The sequence below is a fragment of the Balaenoptera borealis genome (assembly GCF_965194805.1).
Source record: "Balaenoptera borealis genome assembly, chromosome: 6".
Classification (NCBI taxonomy): Eukaryota; Metazoa; Chordata; class Mammalia; order Artiodactyla; family Balaenopteridae; genus Balaenoptera; species Balaenoptera borealis.
The window spans coordinates 22,063,180-22,080,913 of NC_138863.1; the positions used below are offsets into that span (position 1 = coordinate 22,063,180).

Sequence of the window (17,734 nt, forward strand, 5' to 3'; positions counted from 1 at the left end):
TTCTTTGACAAGATAAACAAAATTGATAAACCATTAGCCAGACTCATCAAGAAAAAGAGGGAGAGGACTCAAATCAATAAAGTTAGAATGAAAAAGGAGAAGTTACAATAGACACCGCAGAAATACAGAGCATCCTAAGAGACTACTACAAGCAACTCTATGCCAATAAAATGGACAACCTGGAAGAAATGGACAAATTCTTTGAAAGGTATAACCTTCCAAGACTGAACCAGGAAGAAATAGAAAATATGAACAGACCAATCACAAGTAATGAAATTGAAACTGTGATTAAAAATCTTCCAACAAACAAAAGTCCAGGACCAGATGGCTTCACAGGTGAATTCTATCAAACATTTAGAGAAGAGCTAACACCCATCCTTCTCAAACTCTTCCAAAAAATTGCAGAGGAAGGAACATTCCCAAACTTATTCCATGAGGCCACCATCACTCTGATACCAAAACCAGACAAAGATACTACAAAAAAAGAAAATTACAGACCAATATCACTGATGAATATAGATGCAAAAATCCTCAACAAAATACTTGCAAACAGAATCCAACAACACATTAAAAGGACCATACACCTTGATCAAGTGGGATTTATCCCAGAGATGCAAGGATTCTTCAATATACACAAATCAATCAATGTGATACACCATATTAACAAATTGAAGAATAAAAACCATATGATCATCTCAATAGATGCAGAAAAAGCTTTTGACAAATTTCAACACCCATTTATGATAAAAACTCTCCAGAAAGTGGGCCTAGAGGGAACCTACCTCAATATAATAAAGGCCATATATGACAAACCCCCAGCAAACATCATTCTCAATGGTGAAAAACTGAAAGCATTTCCTCTAAGATCAGGAACAAGACAAGGATGTCCCCTCTCACCACTGTTATTCAACATAATTTTGGAAGTCCTAGCCACAGCAATCAGAGAAGAAAAAGAAAGAAAAGGAATACAAATTGGAAAAGAAGAAGTAAAACTGTCACTGTTTGCAGGTGACATGATACTATACATAGAGAATCCTAAAAGTGCCACCAGAAAACTACTAGAGCTAATCAATGAATTTGGTAAAGTTGGAGGATACAAAATTAGTGCACAGAAATCTCTTGCATTCCTGTACACTAATGATGAAAAATCTGAAAGAGAAATTAAGGAAACACTCCCATTTACCATTGCAACAAAAAGAATAAAATACCTATGAATAAACCTACCTAGGGAGACAAAAGACCTGTATGCAGAAAACTGTAAGACACTGATGAAAGAAATTAAAGATGATACCAACAGATGGAGAGATATACCATGTTCTTGGATTAGAAGAATCAATATTGTGAAAATGACTATACTACCCAAAGCAATCTACAGATTCAATGCAATCCCTATCAAATTACCAAGGGCATTTTTTACAGAACTAGAACAAATCATCTTAAAATTTGTATGGAGACACAAAAGACCCAGAATAGCCAAAGCAGTCTTGAGAGAAAAAAACGGAGCTGGAGGAATCAGACTCCCTGACTTCAGACTATACTACAAAGCTACAGTAATCAAGACAATATGGCACTGGCACAAAAACAGAAACATAGATCAATGGAACAAGATAGAAAGCCCAGAGATAAACCTATGCACCTATGGTCAACTAATCTATGACAAAGGAGGCAAGGATATACAATGGAGAAAAGACAGTCTCTTCAATAAGTGGTGCTGGGAAAACTGGACAGCTACATGTAAAAGAATGAAATTAGAACACTCCCTAACACCATACACAAAAATAAACTCAAAATGGATTTGAGACCTAAATGTAAGACCGAACGCTATAAAACTCTTAGAGGAAAACATAGGAAGAACACTCTTTGACATAAATCACAGCAAGATCTTTTTTGATCTACCTCCTAGAGTAATGGAAATAAAAACAAAAATAAACAAATGGGACCTCATGAAACTTCAAAACTTTTGCACAGGAAAGGAAACCATAAACAAGACGAAAAGACAACCCTCAGAATGGGAGAAAATATTTGCAAACGAATCAACGGACAAAGGATTAATCTCCAAAATATATAAACAGCCCATGCAGCTCAATATTAAAGAAAGAAACAACACAATCTAAAAATGGGCAGAAAACCTAAATAGACATTTCTCCAAAGAAGACATACAGATGGCCAAGAAGCACATGAAAAGCTGCTCAACATCACTAATTATTAGAGAAATGCAAATCAAAACTACAATGAGGTATCACCTCACACCAGTTAGAATGGGCATCATCAGAAAAATCTACAAACAACAAATGCTGGAGAGGGTGTGGAGAAAAGGGAAACCTCTTGCACTGTTGGTGGGAATGTAAATTGATACAGCCACTATGGAGAACAGTATGGAGGTTCCTTAAAAAACTAAAAATAGAATTACCATATGATCCAGCAATCCCACTACTGGGCATATACCCAGAGAAAACCATAGTTCAAAAAGACACATGCACCCCAGTGTTCATTGCAGCACTATTTACAATAGCCAGGTCATGGAAGCAACCTAAATGCCCATCGACAGACGAATGGATAAAGAAGATGTGGTACATATATACAATGGAATATTACTCAGCCATAAAAAGGAATGAAATTGAGTCATTTGTTTAGACGTGGATGGATCTAGAGACTGTCATACAGAGTGAAGTAAGTCAGAGAAAAACAAATATCGTATATTAACGCATGTATGTGCAACCTAGAAAAATGGTACAGATGAACCAGTTTGCAGGGCAGAAGTTGAGACACAGATGTAGAGAACACACATATGGACACCAAGGGGGGAAAGCCACGTGGGCGTGGGGGTGGTGGTGTGATGAATTGGGCGATTGGGATTGATATGTATACACTGATGTGTATAAAATTGGTGACTAATAAGAACCTGCTGTATACAAAAATAAATAAATCCAAAAATTCAGAAAAATAAAATAAAATAAAATAAATGACAGGACTTCCCTGGTGGCGCAGTGGTTAAGAATCTGCCTGCCAGTGCAGGGGACACGGGTTTGAGCCCTCGTCCGGGAAGATCCCACGTGCCATGGAGCAGCTAAGCCCATGCGCCACAACTACTGAGCCTGTGCTCTAGAGACCACGAGCCACAAATACTGAAGCCCGTGCTCCTAGGGCCTGTGCTCCACAACAAGAGAAGCCACCGCAATGAGAAACCCGAACAAAAAAAAAAAAAAAAGTTATCTCGGTAACAAATTAGATCTTAACAAGTACATGAAGGCATCGATTTTTATCTAACACGTTCATTTGCCATTTGCACAGGCTTTCAGCAAGCTATTTAACATTTTTACTACATTCAAAACCTTTTCATCAAAAATACATTGGGGAGATGTGATTAAATATCATACTATCAAATTAAAATTAAATTAATATTTTTATGTTTGTCAGAGTACATATGCATTTATACGTATCCATGTTAATCTTCCAACATCATGACATTACTTTATACCTTTGTCTGTACAATAGCTTGGCTTTCTTATAAGACAATATTAACCAAGATAAGAAAAAAGGATGAAAAAAGCCTTATATGTTGTTCCCAGAGAGTCTGTTGTGACTTGTTTACAAACTCTATTTTTGGTGCAAACCGTTAGCTAGTATACTGATTTATTATTTATTTTTAAAAACCCAGTGATTTTAATCTTTACGATTGACATCGAATCTCCAATAACTTGCCTCTAAAGATTCTCTTTGCTTTAAATGAGAAAGTATGTAGCTCCAGGAATTTACATCAATTACCAATTCATGGATGCCAAAGAAAGCCAAGATTTTGTATTTTCTTTCTAATGCAACTTTTGTCCAAAGGATCTGACTTTGTATAGTGGTAGAAATAAGTAAAAAGTCATGGCATTACACTATTTCCAGTTTGCAAGATGCCCTGAACTTTTATGGCAAAATGATAGTCTTTATATAGGAAAAGGGGCTATCATGGTCAGCTTGGGTCCTGTTTCATTATCTAGAATTCCAGAGGAGCTTTTTCAGCAAAACATAACTCATACTGTATTTTGCACTTCTTTCTAGGTTTGGACGAGGATTTACCGTCAAGGTTCACGTGAAGAATGCTAGAGTGAGCATGGAGCCCCTCACAAGGTTCATGCAACTTCACTTTCCAAAAACATACTTAAAAGTAAGAGGTTGACTGGTTTTGATAGTCATAATCTAATATCGTAGTGGATGTTTGTCATTTTCAAGCTGACCATAGCTTTATTATTCATCTTAATATATTTGTTAGTTCAAGATGCTTAAGATACTCTGAAGCACACTTAGTATTAACAGATAAAATCTTCAAATTAGTTATATATTTTTGTAGCTACTTAAGAGTAACATAGTCCTTTTACATACCTTTATTTCTTCCTCACAAAGGCTTTATGACCATATCGTATTAGTTTTCAGGTTGTATACTTAACTAGATTATTAGTTACATATGTTAGGGAATTGAGGAATGACAGATACATATGACCAAGGGCATTTCTTCTAAGAAAAAAAAAATTACAAAGTTCCAGAATGTCACAGCTAGAAGACATTATCTCCTTTGCTTTCCTCACTTGAAAGATAAGCCCACAAAGTTTTGAGCAGAATTGCTTGGAAATCAAGTTCTTAAATCCCACACTACCTGAAACATTGCTCAATTAATTTCATCTTACATATACATATCAACAGGATGGACACACACAGATATATACATATAAATCTCACATAGTACATATTTAAATGCACTTGACAGAAAAGTTATCATTGTAACATCTTTGATGTGCAGGTAATTGATATAAGATGAGTATAGCAAGTGATTGTTTTTAAACGGAAGTCAGTTGTGGAATGATGAAAAGAAATTGGAAGACTTGGACTGAGGTCCAGCTCTGCCTGTCTGATTTCCAGCAAGACATTTAAAGTCTCTGAGCCTCGTACTCCTATTTTACAAACACTGTTGACATCTACTTCACAAGACTGGTGTGAGAACTAAATGATAAAATGTCCACAAAGATGCTTCATAAACTGTCAGGCACCATATTAACGTGAAGTGATTTTGGAGAGCAAAATAGAGTTCATTTTTAAAAACAATTCTTTTATCTCTACAAAATACCTTTGCCTCAACCTCTGATTCTTATCAAAGTCCATTTTCTATCATCTAAATTAAAATCAAATTTAAAAATTAAAGGACACTTTTTGTTTGTTTGTTTTTGCACAAACCACGTTGGTCATAGTACTTCTTCTTTCAGTGAACGTCTGGGTTGAAATCTGTGTTTATTCACTGAGTGATGAGATTACATTTGCCCTGGTCTGTTCCTCAGGGGGCTAGTGCTATACAAGACAAGTGCAGTGATGATAAAAGTTTGATTACTTCCTAAGCAGACCATTCTCTACAAGTATGTGATGGTTTCTAGATCTCTAAAAGGGAAATAACCAAACAACAATTTGGGAGTAAAAATAAATATCAATAAGATAGCCTGATTGCAGTGACAGGTGTGATGTAAACACAAATCAATGAGAGGGGCTAGACAGTGAGCAAAGGAGTGAGAAGAGGGGTTTCCAGTAACGCAGGTCTGGAATACCAGGCTGCAATATACAATCTTGATCTGATCAATATACGTTACAGGGATTGTTTATGGAGTAAAAAAAACCATCCTGACCAAACTAGTGTTTAGGAAAGATTATCCTAGCTACTTTGTGCCAGAACATATGAGTGTATACGGTTTCTAAACTTCTGAAGAGGCTGTTGCAATAACTCAGATGTGGAGTGGTGAGCATCAAGTTAATAAAATTGATGGTGCAAATAGAGAGGAAAGGTTACATTTGAGAGTTATTTTAGAGGAAAAATAAATAAGATATGATAATTGATGAAATATGCAGAAAAGCAAGATGTTAAAGATACTCTAAGGAAATAAGAATAGGTTACTAAATTGATGGTGATACTACAGACTAAATAAACTGAAAAGAACTTTAGAGTGAGTTAAGAAAGAATGTAGCATTATTTGAATGAGGTTTCTCATAGACAGTGCTTTTGAAATCTGGCAACTTTAGCCAATATAAATTGAACAGCTAATTCTTAGCCTTTTAGAACAATTCTAACATTAAAAAAAAAAAATGAAATTTCTAAAAGTTATCTCTGAAAACACTTACGTGAGCTAAGCGTAATCTGACATTGGCAATACCATTCCACAATATTTTTTCCTAGGCAAGTCTTTATAAGTGAACATGAATGTAGAATATTTTGGAATTTTCATTAGCTTTTTAATTTGTTTTCTCTTGGATATTCATAAAACTTTTTATCTCGTCTTCGAAAGCTGTTAGTCTCAAAACATACCCATTATTTACACTGTGACATCGTTTTCATAAGAATGAATTTCAATACGTTTCTTAGCTCTTGGTCAAGTTATGTCTAGTCAAGTCAATATTACCTGACATTGAGAAATACATTTTTTCCCTCTGGTTCCCACAGGATCAGCACCTCAGCATGCTAGAGTATCATGTGCCGGTCACCGCAGGAGGAGTAGCAAACATTTTTGATCTGCTGGAAACCAACAAGACTGCTTTAAATATCACAAATTTCTTAGTGAGTCAGACTACTCTGGAAGAGGTAAGCTGGATACCATGATCCGTGTGCACAGTGTCACATTAATTATTACACATTCTGATTATTTCTTTTTAATGACATTGAATTTGTTTTTAATTGAAGCAGTATCTAAACTTGCACCTGAAAAACTTAGCTTAATTTATTTCTAAGTGCATTTTGGGATGTTAGGAAAAAATGTGAAAAGAGTTAACTATTTTTAATGGAGAAAAGAAGATTTTTTCCTTCTATACGACATCTATACCCATCAGTTATCTGTATATGTAAAGCAACAATTATTTTCATCTATAAAACAAATAGCTGTTAACACTTTCCTTACTTTCCCCTTGGTAGGTTTCTTAAATAACATTTCTATTGATTGGCTTCCTAGATTAGGGGAGGATGGGGTTATCTAGTGAGAATTTGGTGCCAAAGCTTTAGATCTGCTAGATTCAGGCAACCAAAGTGGTAAATGCAGGATTCTTTTGTTTCATTCACGTCATCTGTCTTAATTACATTTATATTCAATAACTCGAGGCATCATGGAACATACATCATCACCTTTGCACTGTTTTAGTTTTATACAGTTCAACCAACCTGATATATAGAACATTTGATTTGGACCTATCACTGGAATGGGTCTGAAAGTGAGGCTACAGAGGCCTCTGAATCATGCTGCATCTCATGGACAATTTTTTATGGGGAGTTAAGGCAATTATGGCTTTGCCAACACAGAAGATTTATCCTTTGACTTGTAACCAATTACCAGTAGCATGTCTGGCACAAAGTAGACTCTCTCAATATTTTCTGGGTGAATCTATGACTAATAGAATTTTAAGCAAAGTCATGAAGGTCTGCCTGTTAAATAATAAGCTTACTGAACATAATGTTGATGTGAGCTCTGTATACAAATTTTATTTTAGTGCATTAACTGTTGAAACTAGTGAAACTCTTGAAACTAGTGAAATTTCTCTCAACATCATCATACAAACATTTGATAAGGGCTTGGGTTGGGCTCCTTGTTAAAAGATACTTGAAAGATACTGATACAGATCAAATAGATACAAATATGTGGCTACAGATATTTAATTATAGCTTTAGATTTATATTATGATTATAAATGTATTTATAGGTTGCAGATATAGATATTATTTTCAAACCCCAGATAAATTTCAATACCTAAAGGAAGGACTCCTAGTGAGAGTTTGTTTATGTGTTTGGGCGTGCCCCTATGAAATCTAGTTTTCTTCTTATTTGCTCTCTCATTGTGCATACACACACACCTTATTTCTTCCTTTGGTTTACCAAGTACTAATGGCTTTATTTCCCTTGAAAAATCAGGTTTTCATCAACTTTGCCAAAGACCAGAAGTGCTATGAAACTGCCGATACCAGTAGCCAAGGTTCCACCATAAGCACTGACTCACAAGATGACCAGCTGTAGTCTTAGTACCTCCAGCAAACTCAGTCTCAACAATGGCTTCATTTTGAGGAAGAGCCACAGAAGATACAAATTCCTCAAAATATCTTAATTTTAAAGTCTTATACTGTATTGGAAAGTTACAGTTGTGCAAGACTAGCCAGTAGCTATAAATGGAAAGTTTTCTTTCTAAGGTCAGTGAATGTTTTTACTACTGAAATGAATTTCTGTCTACACAACACTGTGAGCATGCTAGTGTGTAAGCTGCTGACTCTTATGCAAAGGTGAAACCACTGAAGATGAATGCCTTAATTAATTACTTTCAATAAAAAGACAGCTTACGAGCATGGCTATTAGCAGTTGAAAAGAAAGAGTGGAGAAGAAAAGTAAGGTAGTTTGGGGTAGGTAGAATTGGGAGAGCAAACAATTTATTTTCAGAAAATAACAGAATGAACATCATCATGAATACATGAATCTATTGTGATCTGTAAAGTGCCAAGAGCCAGATTAACATTGGCAGTAAGGAGTGGGCACAGTGTCTAATGTGTGTATGTCATTTTCAGTACCTGTAAATACATGGGGACATACTGACCCCCCCCCCACGAAATGCCTTTCTACAAGAATGCTATAGAAGGGCAGTTTACCCTGGTGGTAAATAGAGCTTAAATCTATTCCTGCAATGCCTTGCCAATAGTAAGGCACGGAGCAGAGCAAGAAGCTACTTGCTTTTCGGTGGAAATAGGTGTGTCAGCTGGGCAGATACAAATCCTGAAAGATGATAGAGAATTCATGTGCTGCTGGCAGACAACATTTTTTAAAGCTATTACAGAAAGGTTCATATTCTGGGTCTCTCTGAAGGAAACATTCCTATAGAGGGAAAATGAATATGAAGATAATTTTCAGCTAATTACCCAGCTGACCCAGAATCATATATATGGCTATAGAATAGACTTTGTAATAATGCCAAATTATATGGCCCTTGGGGAAGGTGCTTTACATAACGTGTGTGTGTGTGTGTGTGTGTGTGTGTGTGTGTGTGTGTGTGTCTATATAAGTTTGCTTTGGCACAACTGTTTCTGTTTTGAAAATCAATAAAATCAACATTTAGTAAAAACAGTTCATGAAGTCATTTCATTTGTTAGGGAAGAGCCAGGAATTTAAAAATTGGAGTCACATGGATGACAAGCTCCCATGGGACCTGGCCCCTGCTTACTTCTGCACCTTCATCGCTTTCTTTCTCCTCTTCCTCTTTAGGGTGTAGCCATGCTGGCCTCTTTTTGGTTTTGCCAGTGCATCAAACTCTTTCCTCCCTCCACACCTCTGCGTGTATTTTCATACGTCTCCCTGCATGACTTGCCCTTCCCCCACAGTTTGTGCCTAGCTAAGCCTTCAGAAATGTTGTTCTTTCTCAGAGAAGCTTTCCTTCCCTAATTCTTCAGTTTAAATCTAATCCCCCAGTCCTAAAACTGCACTCTATTGTACTTCCTAATTTTCTGTGAGAGCTTGCATCCTAATTTGTAATATATCTAGATTAATGATATATATCTTAACAGATGGCAACAAAATTTAAGGTAGAAAATATCCTGTTGAATATAATACATAGATAAGCTTTCTGGAGTAGACAGTGTAATTCTGAGAGGATGAGTGTCTTCAGGAGTCCAAACAAGCAAAAAAATGGTCAGGCTCCATGAGAGAATAAAGGGATTTGTTTATTGTTCATTGTGTTTGTTATTGTGGTGGTTGGTTGCTTGCTTCTGAGCAGTTGTAGGAAGAGAAACACAGGGGGAGGAGAGAAAGGAAATGGAGAAAGGAGGAACCAGTGAGATGGTAGAAGGCTGAGTATTGAAGAGAAACTGAGTATTGAGAAACTAAGTGGTTGAATGGACTTTTTTTTTTTTTTTAATACATTTATTTATTTATTTTTGGCTGCTCTGGGTCTTCATTGCTGTGTGCGGGCTTTCTCTAGTTGTGGCGAGCAGGGGCTACTCCGTTGCAGTGCGCGGGCTTCTCATTGCGGTGGCTTCTCTTGTTGCAGAGCACAGGCTCTAGGCGTGTGGGCTTCAGTAGCTGCAGCATGCGAGCTCAGTAGTTGCAGCATGCGGGCCCTAGAGCGCGTGGGCTTCAGTAGTTGTGGCTCGCGGGCTCTAGAGTGCAGGCTCAGTAGTTGTGGCGCACGGGCTTAGTTGCTCCGCGGCATGTGGGATCTTCCCAGACCAGGGCTCGAACCCGCGTCCCCTGCACTGGCAGGCCGTGAATGGACTTTCAAAACCATGAATATCCAAATGTTTTCACATTCGTTCACTGTGCAGCCATGCTGTGGACTGTCCTCCTACCCCTAAATCTTGGTTAAAGTCAGTCATACTTACAAATGCTTTATGTGAATGAGTGTCCAGTGGAAGTTGAGGAAGGGATGAGTTGTCTTCTTTGAAAGAGGCACAGAACAATGCCTCCTTCACTACCGAGCAGGAGAAGCCTGGCGGGAGGGGAGACCATGAGTCGGAGGGGTCCGGATATGTGCGGAGCAGAGCTTCTGACCCCCCAGGATGTGGATCTGGGAGGTTCCAGCCAATCTCATCTACCTCTCAGTAGGCAGGGAAATCCAAGCTGGCCTCTGGATGACAGGGATGGCACTTTTGAGTGTTTATTTAGTATTTCTCTCCCTCACTAGACATGAAGCTCTATGAAGACAGGAGACCTACTTTGATCTTCCTAGTTTTCCCATCAGTACCTACACACACGATAAATATTTGTGGTACTCAATAAAGATTTGTTGGTTAAATAGATGAATAAATAAATGAATGAGAAACAAAAGAGAAGCAGGCATGGTTGGTATGGAAACCAAGCCTCTTTATTCTGTTTAAATCTATGAAATGCAGTGAAGTTTCCCATGAGGTAGTTTATTCACGGAGAAGAAAAAGGAAAGATGACGCTTTATTCCATAATACAGCTATTACAGTGAATCCACTGGAATAGGAGGATTTTGGTACCTTCTTTGGGAATGGAATTCTAATGCTTTGTTTCTGTACATTCCTGCACATTTATTTCTTCTTTGTCTTTTTTGTCTGTGAGGATGTACTGTATAAGAGTTTCACGGTGCATTTTTACATATAAGTAAGGAACGTACATAAAAAACTATTTGAACCCCCATCCCTTGGGGCTTCTCTGCAGTAGAGAAAATGTTTTGAGAATTCCCAGTTCTTGGAGGACTGCCTCCACTCTGGATAACCCATACAGATTCTGCTTTTTCATATGAGTTACCTAAATTACCTCTGAGGATTGTGGCAATCTTCACCTCACCTATAAAACCTGATTTTCATAATATTAAAACATTTGGAAAAATGATATGTACAACTACCTTCTCCAAATATGCTCCCTGCCCGAATGATTCATTCTTCTCCTCAGAGATGATAATTCCCTAGACAACAGCAAATGCCCTCCTGGGTGAGGGTGAGGGTGACGCAGCAGGCTTGCATCCTCTTACCTCGACGGGAGCCTGGGAGCCTGCTTGCTTCATTAATGTACGCTTATCAACATAAGATTTTAAGTATAATAACAGCAAGCTAAAAGGGAATGATATTATTTCCTTTGGCATCATTTGTGACACTTAATCTTATCCCTCCCGTACTTATCAACCCAGACTGGTTTTCCATAATCTGTAGAACGAAATGCAGACTCCTTAACTGACCCTCAAAGTATCAATATTTCATAAGGCACCCCACCACGTCCACCTCTCTTCCTCATGTAGTCTACGCCCAACTTCAATGAATTGCTTGCTATTTCCTATAATGACAGATCTTTTCGCAATCTTGTGCCACTTTGCTCACAATACTCTTTTCTCTTGAAAGACCTTTTCCCTGTTCCCACTTAGCTTTTATCTAGAAACTCCTCTTCTTCTTCACCTTTTCTTTAAGGAAATCTTCCCAGAAAGCCTCAGGGAGAGTTCACTGTTCTATCCTCATTACAAAAGCATTCTGTGCAGGCCTCTGCAACAGTGTTTCCCTGCTGCATTATAATCATCTCTATACCGTCTTTCTCTTCCCGTTACACTCTAAGTTGATCAAGAGTAGTGACCTAGTCTTCCTTCATCATTGTACCTGCCATACCCAGCAGAGTACCAACTATTCTTGCTCTATCTTTGAGGCACCAAAAAGTGTTTCAATTTAGAAATATTTTCATAATTTTGCTCTGAATTTTTTGCAATTATGTTTGTTTTAGCTTTAGAAGACTAGCTATTATAATTTAATGTTAACTGCTAGGGAAAAATGTTCAGATGACCAAACATTTTACATTTAAATGTTGTTTCTGCATAAAGCACAGATGCTAAGCAGTTAGGGTGGGCAGATGACCCAGGATGGCCAGAGTACCTAATTCCTTGTGACCACTTTGATTACTTTAGAGATTGACACATGACTCCAGTAAAATTAGGCAATCATCCTTGAATTAATCTTTTTTGTTTGTTTTTTTATTTTTTTAAATTTTTGAATTTTATTTTATTAATTTTTTTATACAGCAGGTCCTTATTAGTCATCAATTTTATACACATCAGTGTATACATGTCAATCTCAATCTCCCAATTCATCACACCACCACCCCCACCCCCTGCAGCTTTCCCCCCTTGGTGTCCATACGTTTGTTCTCTACATCTGTGTCTAAATTTCTGGCCTGCAAACCGGTTCATCTGTACCATTTTTCTAGGTTCCACATATATGCGTTAATATATGATATTTGTTTTTCTCTTTCTGGCTTACTTCATTCTGTATGACAGTCTCTAGATCCATCCATGTCTCTACAAATTCGACTCAATTTCGTTACTTTTTATGGCTGAGTAATATTCCATTGTATATATGTACCACATCTTTGTTACGCATTCGTCTGTCGATGGGCATTTAGGTTGCTTCCAAGATCTGGCTATTGTAAATAGTGCTGCAATGAACATTGGGGTGCATATGTATTTTTGAATTATGGTTTTCTCTGGGTATATGCCCAGTAGTGGGATTGCTGGATCATATGGTAATTCTATTTTTATTTTTTTAAGGAACCTCCAGACTGTTCTCCATAGTGGCTGTATCAATTTACATTCCCACCAATAGTGCAAGAGGGTTCCTTTTTCTCCACACCCTCTCCAGCATTTGTTGTTTGTAGATTTTCTGATGATGCCCATTCTGCCTGGTATGAGGTGATACCTCATTGTAGTTTTGATTTGCATTTCTCTAATAATTAGTGATGTTGAGCAGCTTTTCATGTGCTTCTTAGCCATCTGTATGTCTTCTTTGGAGAAATGTCTATTTAGGTCTTCTGCCCATTTTTAGATTGGGTTGTTTGTTTTTTTAATATTGAGCTGCATGAGCTGTTTATATATTTTGGAGATTAATCCTTTGTCCATTGATTCTTTTGCAAATATTATCTCCCATTCTGAAGGTTGTCTTTTGGTCTTGTTTATGGTTTCCTTTGCTGTGCAAAGGCTTTTAAGTTTCATGAGGTCCCATTTGTTTATTTTTGTTTTTATTTCCATTACTCTAGGAGGTAGAACAAAAAAGATCTTGCTGTGACTTATGTCAAAGAGTGTTCTTCCTATGTTTTCCTCTAAGAGTTTTATAGTGTCCAGTCTTACATTTAGGTCTTGAATCCATTTTGAGTTTATTTTTGTGTATGGTGTTAGGGAGTGTTCTAATTTCATTCTTTTACATGTAGCTGTCCAGTTTTCCCAGCACCACTTATTGAAGAGACTGTCTTTTCTCCATTGTATATCCTTGCCTCCTTTGCCATAGATTAGTTGACCATAGGTGCGTGGGTTTATCTCTGGGCTTTCTATCTTGTTCCATTGATCTATGTTTCTGTTTTTGTGCCAGTGCCATATTGTCTTGATTACTGTAGCTTTGTAGTATAGTCTGAAGTCAGGGAGTCTGATTCCTCCAGCTCCGTTTTTTTCTCTCAAGACTGCTTTGGCTATTCTGGGTCTTTTGTGTCTCCATACAAATTTTAAGATTCTTTGCTCTAGTTCTGTAAAAAATGCCATTGGTAATTTGATAGGGATTGCATTGAATCTGTAGATTGCTTTGGGTAGTATAGTCATTTTCACAATGTTGATTTTTCCAATCCAAGAACATGGTATATCTCTCCCTCTGTTGGTATCATCTTTAATTACATTCATCAGTGTCTTATATTTTCTGCATGCAGGTCTTTTGTCTCCCTAGGTAGGTTTATTCCTAGGTATTTTATTCTTCTTGTTGCAGTGGTAAATGTGAGTGTTTCCTTAATTTCTCTTTCAGATTTTTCATCATTAGTGTATAGGAATGCAAGAGATTTCTGTGCATTAATTTTGTATCCTGCAACTTCACCACATTCATTGATTAGCTCTAGCAGTTTTCTGGTGGCATCTTTAGGATTCTCTATGTATAGTATCATGTCACCTGCAAAGAGTGACAATTTTACTTCTTCTTTTCCAATTTGTATTCCTTTTATTTCTTTTTCTTCTCTGATTGCCGTGGCTAGGACTTCCAAAACTATGTTGAATAATAGTGGCGAGAGTGGACATCCTTGTCTTGTTCCTGATCTTAGAGGAAATGCTTTCAGTTTTTCACCATTGAGAATGATGTTTGCTGTGGGTTTGTCATATATGGCCTTTATTATGTTGAGGTAGGTTCCCTCTAGGCCCACTTTCTGGAGAGTTTTCATCATAAATGGGTCTTGAATTTTGTCAAAAGCTTTTTCTGCATCTATTGAGATGATCATATGGTTTTTATTCTTCAATTTGTTAATATGGTGTATCACATTGTTTGATTTGTGTATATTGAAGAATTCTTTCATCCCTGGGATAAATCCCACTTGATCACGGTGTATGATCCTTTTAATGTGTTGTTGGATTCTGTTTGCTAGTATTTTGTTGAGGATTTTTGCATCTATTTTCATCAGTGATATTGGTCTGTAATTTTTTTTGTAGTATCTTTGTCTGGTTTTGTTATCAGGGTGATGGTGGCCTCATAGAATGAGTTTGGGAATGTTCCTTCCTCTGCAATTTTATGCAAGAGTTTGGGAAGGATGGGTGTTAGCTCTTCTCTAAATGTTTGATAGAATTCACCTGTGAAGCCATCTGGTCCTGGACTTTTGTTTGTTGGAAGATTTTTAATCACAGTTTCAATTTCATTACTTGTGATTGGTCTGTTCATATTTTCTATTTCTTCCTGGTTCAGTCTTGGAAGGTTATACCTTTCAAAGAATTTGTCCATTTCTTCCAGGTTGTCCATTTTATTGGTATAGAGTTGCTTGTAGTAGTCTCTTAGGATGCTTTGTATTTCTGCGGTGTCTGTTGTAACTTCTCCTTTTTCATTCTAACTTTATTGATTTGAGTCCGCTCCCTCTTTTTCTTGATGAGTCTGGCTAATGGTTTATCAATTTTGTTTATCTTGTCAAAGAACCAGCTTTTAGTTTTATTGATCTTTGCTATTGTTTTCTTTGTTTCTATTTCATTTATTTCTGCTCTGATCTTTATGATTTCTTTCCTTCTGCTAACTTTGGGTTTTGTTTGTTCTTTCTCTAGTTCCTTGAGGTGTCAGGTTAGAATGTTTATTTGAGATTTTTCTTGTTTCTTGAGGTAGGCTTGTATAGCTATAAACTTCCCTCTTAGAACTGCTTTTGCTGCATCCCATAGGTTTTGGATTGTCGTGTTTTCATTGTCATTTGTCTCTAGGTATTTTTTGATTTCCTCTTTGATTTCTTCAGTAATCTCTTGGCGATCTAGTAATGTATTGTTTAGTCTCCATGTGTTTGTGTTTCTTACATTTTTTTCCCTGTAATTCATTTCTAATCTCATAGTGTTGTGTTCAGAAAAGATGCTTGATATGATTTCAGTTTTCTTAAATTTGCTGAGGCTTGATTTGTAACCCAAGATGTGATCTATCCTGGAGAATGTTCCATGCACACTTGAGAAAAAAGTGTAATCTGCTGTTTTTGGATGGAATGTCCTATAAATATCAATTAAATCTATATGGTCCATTGTGTCATTTAAAGCTTCTGTTTCCTTATTTATTTTCATTTTGGATGATCTGTCCATTGGTGTAAGTGAGGTGTTAAAGTCCCCACTATTATTGTGTTACTGTCGATTTCCTCTTTTATAGCTGTTAGCAGTTGCCTTATGTATTGAGGTGCTCCTATGTTGGGTGCATATATATTTATAATTGTTATATCTTTTCCATGCATTGATCCCTTGATGATTATGTAGTGTCCTTCCTTGTGTCTTGTAACATTCTTTATTTTAAAGTCTATTTTATCTGATATGAGTATTGCTACTCCAGCTTTCTTTTGATTTCCATTTGCATGGAATATCTTTTTCCATCCCCTCACTTTCAGTCTGTATGTGTCCCTAGGTCTGAAGTGGGTCTCTTGTAGACAGCATATAGATGGGTCTTGTTTTTGTATCCATTCAGCCAGTCTGTGTCTTTTGGTTGGAGCATTTAATCCATTCACGTTTAATGTAATTATCGATATGTATGTTCCTGTGACCATTTTCTTAATTGTTTTGGGTTTGTTTTTGTCGGCCCTTTTCTTCTCTAGTGTTTCCCACTTAGAGAAGTTCCTTTAGCATTTGTTTTAGAGCTGGTTTGGTGGCGCTCAATTCTCTTAGCTTTTGCTTGTCTGTAAAGCTTTTGATTTCCCCATTGAATCTGAATGAGATCCTTGCTGGTAGAGTAATCTTGGCTGTAGCTTCTTCCCTTTCATCACTTTAAGTGTATCATGCCTCTCCCTTCTGGCTTGTAGAGTTTCTGCTGAGAAATCAGCTGTTAACTTTATGGGAGTTCCCTTGTATGTTATTTGTCATATTTCCCTTGCTGCTTTCAATAATTTTTCTTTGTCTTTAATTTTTGCCAATTTGATTACTATGTGTCTCGGCATGTTTCTCCTTGGGTTTATCCTGTATGGGACTCGCCGCGCTTCCTGGACTTGGGTGGCTATTTCCTTTCCCATGTTAGGGAAGTTTTCGATTATAATCTCTTCAAATATTTTCTCGGGTCCTTTCTCTCTCTCTCCTCCTTCTGGGACCCCTATGATGTGAATGTTGTTCCATTTAATGTTGTCCCAGAGGTCTCTTAGGCTGCCTACATTTCTTTTCATTCTTTTTTCTTTATTCTGTTCCATAGCAGTGAATTCCACCATTCTGTCTTCCAGGTCACTTATCCGTTCTTCTGCCTCAGTTTTTCTGCTATTGATTCCTTCTAGTGTAGTTTTCATTTCAGTTATTATATTGTTCATCAGTGTTTGTTTGTTCTTTAATTCTTCTATGTCTTTGTTAAACATTTCTTGCATCTTTTCCATCTTTGCCTCCATTCTTATTCCGAGGTCCTGGATCATCTTCACTATCATTATTCTGAATTCTTTTTCTGGAAGGTTGCCTATCTCCACTTCATTTAGTTGTTTTTCTGGGATTTTACCTTATTCCTTCATCTGGTTCATAGCTCTCTGCCTTTTCATCTTGTCTATCTTTCTGTGAATGTGGTTTTTGTTCTACAGGCTGCAGGATTGTAGTTCTTCTTGCTTCTGCTGTCTGCCCTCTGGTGGATGAGGCTATCTAAGAGGCTGATGGGAGGGATTGGTGGTGCGTAGAGCTGGGTTTTGCTCTGGTGGGCAGAGCTCAGTAAAACTTTAATCCACTTGAGTCTTGGTGGGTGGGGCTGGGTTCCCTCCCTGTTGGTTGTTTGGCCTGGGGCAACCCAACACTGGAGCCTACCTGGCTCTTTGGGGGGGCTA

At 37.3% G+C, this 17,734-nt stretch overlaps 1 protein-coding gene across 2 annotated transcripts in view; it reads left to right on the top strand.

The window, feature by feature from the left end:
• ABCA12 (ATP binding cassette subfamily A member 12) overlaps window positions 1–9,109 on the top strand; it is a 186,707-nt gene extending 177,598 nt beyond the window's left edge. For both annotated transcript variants that reach the window (XM_082397652.1, XM_082397653.1), the window contains 3 exons: window positions 4,048–4,153; window positions 6,464–6,601; window positions 7,916–9,109. In XM_082397652.1, coding sequence (XP_082253778.1) covers window positions 4,048–4,153; window positions 6,464–6,601; window positions 7,916–8,017 — 346 coding nt within the window. In that variant the 3' untranslated portion in view covers window positions 8,018–9,109. The remainder of the gene's footprint in view (window positions 1–4,047; window positions 4,154–6,463; window positions 6,602–7,915) is intronic.
• Window positions 9,110–17,734: the final 8,625 nt, after the last annotated feature.